The sequence below is a fragment of the Glandiceps talaboti genome, chromosome 12 (genome assembly GCF_964340395.1).
Source record: "Glandiceps talaboti chromosome 12, keGlaTala1.1, whole genome shotgun sequence".
NCBI lineage: Eukaryota > Metazoa > Hemichordata > Enteropneusta > Spengelidae > Glandiceps > Glandiceps talaboti.
Window position 1 is genome coordinate 20,428,010 of NC_135560.1, and position 12,125 is coordinate 20,440,134.

Here is a 12,125-nt window from a genome sequence, read left to right on the forward strand (position 1 = left end):
AAATGTGTACGGTCATCTATCTTGCCGACAGAGAACAGTGTGTAGTTATAAATGGATGCAATTCTGGGCCCACTACTGTTTTTGTTGTATGTTAAAACAGTCTTACAGTTTTAGACTGTCCAATCTTTTTGGCAATAGTTTCACAGCTTTAAATAAACAAGCCTTCATAGAAGACACAGACCCCCCCCCCCCTCCCGAATGGAGACTAAAAACTGCCGGAACACACAAATTAAGATTCTCTATCACTTGTTCTTTGCAGGTCTGATTCCATGTCTCTGGGAATATGAATATAACATCACTTTTAAAGATTGCTCTTAGAAGTAGTTTAAGGCCCAGAGGATGCTACTCACAATTAACTAGTAGTGAGTTGATGTTCAAGACTTACTCTACTGGGTTACCAAAATCATTACCAATTCTAACTTTATATACAAAAGTAAGTACATTTTGCCATTTCACTGAGAAAATGCATTTTAAAAGCCTTAAAACATCGAGGTGGTTTCAGTAGTTGATTATATCCCTAGAAATCAACAGTAAACATACAAATTTAAGCAGTGCTGGGGTTACAATAGTATTTTGATGTATTTACCATCATCTCCACAAACTGTAACAGGTTCAAAGGTTATTGAACAAAAGTAAGTACATTTTGCCATTTCACTGAGAAAATGCATTTTAAAAGCCTTAAAACATCGAGGTGGTTTCAGTAGTTGATTATATCCCTAGAAATCAACAGTAAACATACAAATTTAAGCAGTGCTGGGGTTACAATAGTATTTTGATGTATTTACCATCATCTCCACAAACTGTAACAGGTTCAAAGGTTATTGAACAAAAGTAAGTACATTTTGCCATTTCACTGAGAAAATGCATTTTAAAAGCCTTAAAACATCGAGGTGGTTTCAGTAGTTGATTATATCCCTAGAAATCAACAGTAAACATACAAATTTAAGCAGTGCTGGTTATGGTTTTTATAGTGCTTTGTTATGGTTTTTATATTGAATCAATCATAGTGGTACCGATGTGACTTCTGCAATTTTCATCATGGTCTACATCATATATAAATGTGTGATGTCATTTATGTGGAGGGGGTTTTGTCCTAAAAGAACGATGTTTGTTTATTGAGCTTGTGCGATGTTTTGCGATCGTCCCTAATGACATATACTAGGTGCTGATAATTTTAACTCTTTAACTTTTTTACCAAATACCATTACCAATTCTAACTTTATATACAAAAGTAAGTACATTTTGCCATTTCACTGAGAAAATGCATTTTAAAAGCCTTAAAACATCGAGGTGGTTTCAGTAGTTGATTATATCCCTAGAAATCAACAGTAAACATACAAATTTAAGCAGTGCTGGGGTTACAATAATATTTTGATGTATTTACCATCATCTCCACAAACTGTAACAGGTTCAAAGGTTAGAACTTCATCTTTACCATTATGGTTTTTATATTGAATCAATCATAGTGGTACCGATGTGACTTCTGCAATTTTCATCATGGTCTACATCATATATAAATGTGTGATGTCGTTTATGTGGAGGGGGTTTTGTCCTAAAAGAACGATGTTTGTTTATTGAGCTTGTGCGATGTTTTGCGATCGTCCCTAATGACATATACTAGGTGCTGATAATTTTAACTCTTTAACTTTTTTACCAAATACCAAATAATTAACCAAAATGAAACCTTTTCATGTAATTTGGAAATTGCAAATCAAAGTGATCTGATCCTTCATGTACAAATTGACTATATGAATGAATATATGGCATTTACATAAGCAATTTTGTTATGTCCCAAAAATAGACTTATGGACAACGAAGAAATATCTTGATTGAAGGAAAAATTTCCAACGTGATGTCAATGTTTGAAGTCATGTTTAGTGAAAGTGTTTGATTCAGGCCCATCAACATTGGTCCTGTAGTTAAAGTTTGAAGCTTAGTTTGTTTCTTTTTAGGATATTTGTCCATTGTGTGATGATGCCAAGAAGGTCTTGGAAAAATACTCAAATAGGGTGAGGAAGTTTAGTAGTTTTTATATGCTTATATGTTCTTTAGTGTGAACATGTATGTATGTATGTATGTATGTATGTGTGTATGTATGTATGTGGTATGTATGTATGTATGTATGTATGTATGTGTGTGTGTGTGTGTATGTATGTATGTATGTATGTATGTATGTATTTGTGTATGTATGTATGTATGTATGTATGTATGTATGTGTATTTAGATGTTATTCCTCAATATTTTTTTTTCGTTCAGCCAAGGGAAATACAAGTGACCTAAGGGGCCTTTGTCAGTACAAGTTGCTAGAGTAGTGACAACCCTTAGGTCACAAGTATTTTCTGGCTTAATGAAGAAACATATTGCAGAATAACATAATTATGCTAGCACCAGTAATAGCAATGAAAAATCATGGCAATTTTGAATGTTTTGACTCATATTTTGAGTACAGCAAAACCAGCGATGTAGAACGACCAGAGAATTTATTCCCATATTTTTTGTTCAATTTGACTTGTACATGGTGTATGTATGTTCTATATAGTGTATGAGTAGGAATGTATAAAAGTGCACAGAATATTGAATCATTCTATGAATTTTGTCCAAGATAAAAATTTGCCAAATCAGTATACTAATAACCAAACTATTTCAAATAATTATTGATATGACATGCAAATATAAGCTTTTTACACAATATCTTTAACCATAAATTTTTTTTCTTTCACATTTTATATTTTAGTTTTCTTTGGAGGAAGTGTACATCACAAGACAAGGCAATGAAGAATGGTATAGACGCTATAGATATGATATTCCAGTCTTTCATTTTAATGGAACTTTTCTTATGAAACACAGGGTTGATGAAAAACTACTTGAAGACACACTTCAGATATATGAAAGTACTAGGTAGTAATACTTGACTATTATTTCATCTGTATATTTGGTATAGTTGTGATATTTCTGTGTTGTATTTTTAGTTCTTGATAGAAAAATAGACAGATAGATAGATAGATGGGTCGTAGATAGATAGATAGGTGGGTTGTAGATGGATGGATAGATAGATAGATGGATGGATAGGTAGATAGATAGATAGGTAGATAGATAGGTAGGTAGATAGATAGATAGACAGATAGATGGGTAGTAGATGGATAGAGATAGATATATAGATAGATAGACAGACAGAAAAGTTAGGGTATCCCTTACTGTACATTGTACAAAGACGTCGAATAGTCAGACCATAATCTTGTTCGTTAAAGCCATAGTAGCGATAAGTAAAACTAATTATTTCTGTTAAAAATTTGATTCGTTTATAATGTATTCACTGTATCACGCATACCAATTCAATATAAACGAAAAATAGCGATAAAATTACAGGTTAGAAATTTGAAAGTACATCTATGATTACAGCTAATAAGGCTTTAATCAACATAAAAAAAACCCACAAGAAATCTTTTAAGAGTGTTTAAAGTTCATTTATTAATCATAGTACAGTTGAAAGTACAATAACCAGGATTTAGTTTTACTTAGGCGAAAAAATAATTTTGTGTTTCCGATATAATGGCCTCTGAAAATAGGGTAGGTAGGTCGGGAATTATTTATTTTATTCTATCTTTTTAATTGTATTTATTTTTGAAAAATATTATTTTGACCGTAAAACAAACAAAATGTCAGTCAGAATACCCATTCAATCTGTACATACATTGCTGGGGAAAAAATAGATATGGAGGTCAAGAAGACAATTTCTTATCTTTTTGTTTTAAATGTTAGTTTAAAAAAATTATTAGGGTCGTCTGGGTTACCGGAAACACACATTTTATTTTATTTTTTGCCTTCTCCACTGATGTGTATCTGAAATTATTACATTCTTTATTTCAAAGACAAATAAAAAGAATTCTTAAACCCAATAATAGAGTGATCCACTTTTTCCTTATTTGGTAGAAGTAATATAAATCTCAACAAAATTATTGATAAACTTTGCAGATATTTTTCATTGAAGCTGTACATTTAACAGGAGACAGTAATTCATATCAATTTCAAACGCCTTATAAAGTTTCTTATAGAAGATGTATTTTGTCTCCACTAGTTTTATGTTAGGCTAAGGTGTGAGATCAATAGATAAATGGAGGATAAAAAACTAAATTTTTATACTTAGGCCAGCCTCAGACCCCTCCTTACTAAAGTGGCCAAAATTGAAAATTGCTTCAACAGGATGTAGTAAATATGTAGTATGTAGTGCTATGAATATAAAACCAGTATGCAGTAAGGAAAATATAGTTCTTTTGTTGACACTTTACTTTATTTTAGTGCCACACATTTATTATAGCAAAATTTCTTCCTTTTCTCAATTTGACATTTTTTAAAAGAAATAAAACATCCATTAAAAGTAAAAGCGATTTTGTAGGATGAGAACTAAAATGGCTCAAACCCCCCCCCCTCCCCTTCCCCAAGGTAAAAGAATTTATTTTTTCTATTCTACATTGAACTATTGATTTCACCTCTAAGTACATTGAAGTTAATTTAGAAGTCATTAAATTCAGAAATATTTGTATTAATAATCTTAAATTTGGTATAATGAAAGAAATATTTTCATCTGTAGAGTTACAATGTACTATATTATTTGAAATTACATTAGTGAAAATTATAAAATTTGGAGAATGAACTTATCATTAATCATATTTTTTGTACTTTTAAATACAAATAATTTATAATGGTAATGGACAACCACTCTGGACGGCCACACTAGCGACTGGTAAGCGGAGATCTCGGGTGACTTGATTAATTTCTAAAGACTGAATACAACCTGAGAAGGATTCAGTCCTGATACCGTTCACAATCTTTGTCTGTTCATTTCCTGAAATAAACAACATTTTTATCATATCAATAAACTTGTTAGCAGATATTTGTGTTTGATTCACAATTCTTTTCAATCTACTGTTGTATCTCAGTGTACACATGAATAAAATGTATGTTTGAATATTCAATCCAAGGATTTCTAGAGGTAAAATCTATTATGAACTCTTGTCCTGTGGCACTGTCAATATCTGAAGGTTAGAAAGCTTTTGCAAATGGATGTGTATTGATTTTTCTAAAGTCATTTTAACTGTAGATAAAGTGTAGAAAGAACTGGAATGATGTAAGCTGTTTTCTAAAAACAATGCCTCAAAAACCTAAACAGTAACTCAGGATGCTCTCACAAAACTGTTTATGAGCAGAAATGTACATGATGTGTGAACCCCCTCACCCCCCCCCCCTCACCCAAGCCAAATTCAATATGATTGGAAGGCATAAGTTACAGTTTGCATAGTGACCCCAATATGTTTGCCAACAAGCAAATAACACATCATGTTGACATGACAACCACTGAACATGAATAATGTTACATGATAACATACCTGGCAAACCTCCTACATACACTGGGTCATTTGTATCCACCACTGGAATACCAGAATTAAAGAGGAATACATCAGGTGGGTATTCATCTATAGAGATTTCTAGACCCTCAGTTGTCATGGACACTGTCAACATGTGTGGCTGGTTGTTACAGATCACATACTCACTGGTAAGGGATGACGTTTGTACTATGTAAGGTGATGATAAACCATGACTTACAACGGCACGCACCTGAAAATATAAAAATTAAATGATGTGCATATGCCTCGCATAGTTTTAAAAAAAAAAAGTCGCAAGTAAAATATCATTTGAAATGTTTGATTCAGAAAGCTATGAAGATAACCAAAATTTGGCTATTTGACCTTGAAGGAGACTTTCAAGGTCAAGTCCTGAAAGAAAGCTCATATTTGATAATAGATGTGTGTAGGCACTTGGGCCCCCTCCAGGTGGTGCTTGTTGGGGCTAATAAAATTGTATACCTTGTATACACTACTCAAAAACTGATCTATGATTAGCTTTAAGACCCCCAAAAAAAGGAAAAGAATTCTTTCTGGTCAGGACAGGTTGTCTAAAATGGTGCGATGACACAATTTTTTTTTTTAATTCTCGACAAACCTGTCACTCAGTCTACTGTTTAATCTGTTCTTTTTAATTAGTACTTTAGAGCAATTGTGCATGTGGTCTTCACTAAAGTAGGGAGGGATATTTTTGTGTTTTCCCCCAGATCTGCAGACTGCATGGGCTGGACAAACACGAAAAAAAAAGACCAACGCGAGGGTATTTAATGCATGTGTTGACCAGAAACAATTTTTTTTTTGGCCTAATAGAATCTTTCACATTTATTCACTGATTCTCACAAGTCACAAGTGTTGTCTCATCCCTGATCATTTTTACCAATGTCAACTCATTAATATGCATAATACTGCTGATGTCACCTGACACGGTAGGTAGATTTAAAATCCAGAATTACACTGTCTTCTGCCCTATACTTATTCAAGTCAAATATTTAAATTAGTGTGGTAAGCATGTGTGTAAGATGAGATATAACATCTAGCAGAGACAGCAAAGTGATGACTCCTAACTGCTAATTGTAGAATTTATTGAAACGTCGCATTGGTTTCCAATTTATCATTCCAAAGTAACTATATTTATAATATTGTACTATCCTATGATTGCTATTCTTTAACAATGCATTAGAAACCGTCTTCTGCTGAAAAAATTTGTCATGGACTTGAAGAGTTTAATGGCTTCAATTGTTGACTTTCCAGCTGATCATAAACACGTTCAACTTGTTTACATCCCCACTATGTGCTGCACCTCTTGAATTGTTTCTTGGTCATTTGTGTGTGTGTGTGTGTGTGTGTGTGTGTGTGTGTGTGTGTGTGTGTGTGTGTGTGTGTGTGTAAAGCATTGTATCTCATGAGTGAAATGCCAAGGCATCTCCTCTTCTCCTGTAATTCAGCAAGAGTTATCTTTTTTTTTGTTAATGTTTCAAATCTTACCTTTCCTTCACTGATGTCCAAAGTAAAGAAGTTTGAGATATCTCGAGCAACAGCAAGCAGTAGTGCATTCCGTATTGTGGTTCGTATCATCATTTTTATCTTCAATTTAGAACCAACCTCAAAATTATTTTCTGTTTGATGACAAGAAAAAATGTATCACTCAGACAATATACTTGATGCCTTCACTTCTTCTGTTAGACTTGGCAAACTTGACAGAATGAACATTTCTGTTTTGTGTCAAAAAGTTTTCAATATGAGATTAAATATCAACATTTGTGAATTATTAGTAGTATACAATGTATATTGTAACATTTTCTAAAACAAAATGTGAAGTAGTCATATAACTTAAAAGGCTATTTTTTTGGCTGAATGAAGACAAATATTGGGGAATATAATAGTGAAGCTTGTAATTTTGAAATATTGATTCAGAAGAAATAATGATTTTGAACATTTTAACTATGTTTGATGTACCACAGAACTGATGATATATGGCATGTTTTGACCATATTCTGTGTACAAATGACATACATTATGCATTGTCAAGACTAAACTTAATAGAACACTTACCAAGTATCATGTATCCACTACCTTCCATAAATGCACCAGCAGTGACTTTGTTCTCGGTACATTTACCAGTGTTTTCAGATGTTGTTGGGGCACTGAAATAATACACAGAAAATTGTAAACTGAGATTATGATTATTGTATTTAGTACAATAGGATATACAAATAGAGCTACTAATATTGCTCAAGACAAGGATACAGCAACAGACAGATTTTGGCATAATACCATTAGAGGAGAATTTACACTGGCCGGATTACTCCTTAGCAGTATGTAGTTGTATATAACCAGCTAGTGTGTGTGTGTGTGTGTGTGTGTTTGTGTGTGTGTGTGTGTGCGTGTGCGTGTGCGTGTGCGTGTGCATGTGCGTGTGCGTGTGCGTGTGTGTGTGTGTGTGTGTGTGTGTGTGCGTGCGTGCGTGCGTGAGTTTTGATTGAACATGAGTGTAAAGTTATATATGACAACCTCGAAACCTCGTGAAGATGCAAATTACCTCATGTCAAATAGGACTGGATCTATTGGTCCATCAGTGCTCACTTGTACTGAAATGATGCAGCCATCAAAACCCAATCTCTGTTAAAATGAAACACAAAACATATATTTGGTCCATTGGTCTACCAAAAATCAATCGTGAGTTATCTGTGTATACATACCGATATATACATTTTGTATCTAGTCAACATTATCATTCAACCAATAACAAGAAGTAGAATTGTACTACTATAGTGTACTTTAATAGATTAACTGACTGTAAAGTTGGTAATCAAACATGTACACAGATTTTACTTCCAGCAATGGTACAATAACGCATTAGTTCATGAATATGTGATTCAACCAACTAGATTATTAGAGACAGACAGACAGACAGACAGACAGACATACAAGCAATACATGACGAATGATTCACAGAGAAAGACAAACACAATGACAGACCAGCCGACCAACCAAGACAGACAGACAGACATACAAGCAATACATGACGAATGATTCACAGAGAAAGACAGATACAATGACAGACCGACCGACCGACCGACCAAGACAGACAGACAGAAAGACAGACCAGTGACAAAGGGACCCAAACAGAAAGACACACAGTATGGACAGGCAGAAGTGCAGATAGACCATTCACAAAGAGAAAGATACACAGAGAAGAGAGAGACAAGTATAGCCAGATCAGGGATGACATGACCAATGACAAAAGATATTAGAAAAAGACACAGATATAAGACACACCAACAACAAAAGACATCAGAGAAAGACAGATATAAGACAGGTGGGGAGATAAGGACTGAAAGAGAGAGAAAGACATACATGTACAGACAGATATATGTACATTACAAGTAGATCTTGTGATACTGACCTCTACTGGTGGATCGATAACGCTATCACTTAAACCCCCAATGAAGAGTGGTGTTTCGATGTTCAAGGCAGATGGTTTGTTAGATGACTCCTCATTGTTTTTATAATCTCTCCAACGTGGTACCATTATTGCGACAAAATCATTTATACGTAAAATGTAAACCTGGAGTAGATAACACATAAACAAACATCATTCAGACTGATAAACGCTGATTATATGTAGTAGCAGCAATATACAAGATTTGATGTCTACAATGGACACCAAGAAACCACCCATATGTTATCATTGTATTTGGTGTAATGTAAAAATTGTCAACCTTTTTACCAAACACATGTCATGCTTTAACACTGTTTAATCCTATGGTAAATTTCAGGTAGGAAGAATTCAGAGGCCAGCCTACAAGTTTGTCATGCATCCTGAATCTTTATCATCAAATACTGGAGAAGATCTCTAGTAGGGTCAATGTTAACCTCTTACAAAGATCTCCCTGATAATTTGAAAGCATACGGTGACAATTATACTTTTTTATTGCACTCTAATAATAACACAGGCAATATGTTCAAATCTACGTATGATAAAAAGCACACCTAGCTTACCTCTATTAGTTCTGTTCAAATCTATGTATGACAAAAAAGCACACCTAGCTTACCTCTATTAGTTCTGTTCAAATCTAAGTATGACAAAAGCACACCTAGCTTACCTCTATTAGTTCTGTTCAAATCAAAGTATAAAAAGCACACCTAGCTTAACTCTATTAGTTCTGTTCAAATCAAAGTACGATAAAAAGCACACCTAGCTTACCTCTATTAGTTCTCCAGTGTTATACTTAAACTTAGTTCTGATGTCTAACCCAGTTAGTACTCTAGAACTTGTCATAATATTGAATGACAAGGCTCCATCAATCATATGCAGTGCCATGAAAGTAACAGGATTCTGATAGGACTGGGCAGCGTAGAATATCAATCCATTGGGTGACGTAGCACGGAATTGAACATTGATCACAAAACTGGAATATATAAAACCAAAACCTTCAGTAAACTTCCAATAAATGTCAATGATGTGTTATGGTTTTATGCCACAAGTGATTTACAGCACCTGATCCTCAATGCTGATATTTACAATGTAATTTGGAAATCTAGAATTTTATAAGACCTGAAAAAAAATTGTGTGGTTTCGATTATGCTCAATTTTAGAATGTAGGTGTGTAGGTAGATTCATTAAAATTTTTTTTTTTTTTTTTCATGTATGAGTGTCTAGTTCAGGTAGTTATGTTTTCTGTTGTTTTGCATATGGTCTCGGTGTTATTGGTTTCTTCCCGTCAGATGTACAGCCATTACAGATTGGAAGAATAGTTTCATATTGTCTTTTTAAGTCAATTTTCCACATCCATTCTTTGCCCCCAAGACTTCATAATTTTCGTGATTATATTTTATTTTTTCTCGAATACACAAAAAAAAGTTTAGGGTTGGCAGTGAAAAACTAGGTGGGGTCGGGTAACCAGAACCAAACAATTTTTTTAGCCTAAATTCAACAATCTTTTAATACATATTTGAATAAAAGTGAAATTTTTGTAACTGGGAACAGTATAGCAAACACCCAACTTGTCATCTTTGCCAGTGCCCTCCTGCAATAGACATGTTACCTGTGGTGAATTGATGCTAATTCATCCATTTATCTACAGCTCATGAATAATCAATTTCAGCAAGGCAATCACAAAATTGTTCCATTGGTTGAGTTGTACACACAATTTTTGTAACATATGGAAGTATTGGCATAGAAGGTATAATCAAGTCATCATATGTGATTTCTATTGAAAAATTTGGCTTACCTGGCTTGCCAATTCTGTTTGGATATTTCATCCAATGTGTATGTAACATAGCTATTGCCCTTCATGCCAAATCGGAGTCCGGTAGCACTTTCAACGACACTTACAGGACTGGCACAAGTTAATGGTAGAGGAGTGCCTGGTTGTGGGGCTACTGTTGTATATGGCAATGGTGGTAGTTGTGCAATCTGTGGTGGTACACCACTCAGTATCAGACCAATCTGTCTTATCTCTGACACAATATTTGGATTGTTGAACTCAAACTCCCTAAGTTTATGAGAAAAAGAGAAAAAAAGTCAGTTTCAATAATGTGGACACAGCTATTTGTACTAAAAAATCAAACTCCTTAAGGTGATAATTAGAAATGTTCTTCCCCAATATATTTCTTCATTCAGCCAAGAAAAATACAAGTGACCTAAGGGGCCTTAGTCACGATGAGTCTCTAGACTCGTAGTGACAACCCTTAGGTCAGGAGTATTTTCCAGCTGAATGAAGAAAAATATTGGAGAATAATATAATTATACCAGCACCAGTAATGTCAAAGAAAAATCAGGGAAAGTAATGGCAATTTTGAAATATTAAAACTTAACTAACTTCATCTTAAAACAAAAAGATAAAAATGTGATGGAAAGTTCCAAAGCATGTCCCAGTAACAGCATTTGGTGGCCGTATTGGATTTTAAATTGGCTTCATTTTGATATCAGTATGTCTCTATCTATTTCAAAAAATTGATGTATGATTCCTGACCTTTTCCTTGATTTTAAGTGAAAATGGGTAAAGAGTTTTTTCAAATACAATAAAATAACTGTAAATGTTTAAGATTCTTACTTCTCAGTCACATACACTATGTTGCTGACAAGATTGGCCAATTACACCAAGCAATAACACTCAGCCTAAAAGACACTGTTGCAAAAAAACAATTTTTTTTTCTGTAATGTTGATGTCCAGTACTTGTCATTACTTACTCATCATTCAAGGCAAAACCATTTATGTTTCCAATGAATGAATCTCTGATTGGGAATTCTCCTCCAATTAAGACTGGTATGGTACTGGGTACACCACCCAGATATAGGAAACCAGATATAGATATACCATTGTCTGTATTCAGTTGACGATTACTAGCAACAGTTGGGTTACTGTCCACTTTCAATGTTGCTCTGAAAATCAAGGAAGATAGAGTATAAATTCAATTCAAATAAAATGTACATTTTATAAATATAAAGTAGAGTAAATTTTTATATATGCACTATAGTTTTGACTACTGCTCTACAGTTTTGGCTAGTGAATGACAGAGATGGAACTTTAGTTTTAGCTAGTAAATGACAGATGGCCCTACAGTTTTGGCTAGTAAATGGCAGCGATGGTACTGTAGTAGGGCTAGTAAATGACAGAGGGCTGTACAGTTTTGGCTAGTGAATGACAGAGATGGCACTTTAGTTTATGCTAGTAAATGACAGCAAGGCTGTACAGTTTTGGCTAGTGAATGACAGAGATG

General features: G+C 34.0%; 2 protein-coding genes across 2 annotated transcripts in view; one reads left to right on the forward strand and one right to left on the reverse strand.

The window, feature by feature from the left end:
- Positions 1-283: 283 nt before the first annotated feature.
- LOC144443084 (glutaredoxin-like protein C5orf63 homolog) lies at positions 284-2,902 on the forward strand. The gene is made up of 3 exons (XM_078132458.1): positions 284-433; positions 1,953-2,009; positions 2,735-2,902. Exons 1-3 carry the CDS (start codon positions 284-286, stop codon positions 2,900-2,902), a joined length of 375 nt encoding a protein of 124 aa, XP_077988584.1.
- Positions 2,903-4,476: 1,574 nt separating this feature from the next.
- Positions 4,477-12,125, reverse strand: part of LOC144443085 (laminin subunit alpha-2-like) — a 45,150-nt gene continuing 37,501 nt past the window's right edge. The window contains exons 43-51 of the mRNA XM_078132459.1: positions 11,596-11,787; positions 10,634-10,897; positions 9,607-9,811; positions 8,806-8,967; positions 7,939-8,018; positions 7,452-7,543; positions 6,885-7,015; positions 5,385-5,613; positions 4,477-4,843 (exon numbers count right to left, since the gene is read on the reverse strand). Of these exons, the coding sequence (XP_077988585.1) occupies positions 4,695-4,843; positions 5,385-5,613; positions 6,885-7,015; positions 7,452-7,543; positions 7,939-8,018; positions 8,806-8,967; positions 9,607-9,811; positions 10,634-10,897; positions 11,596-11,787 (1,504 nt within the window). The 3' untranslated portion in view covers positions 4,477-4,694. The remainder of the gene's footprint in view (positions 4,844-5,384; positions 5,614-6,884; positions 7,016-7,451; positions 7,544-7,938; positions 8,019-8,805; positions 8,968-9,606; positions 9,812-10,633; positions 10,898-11,595; positions 11,788-12,125) is intronic.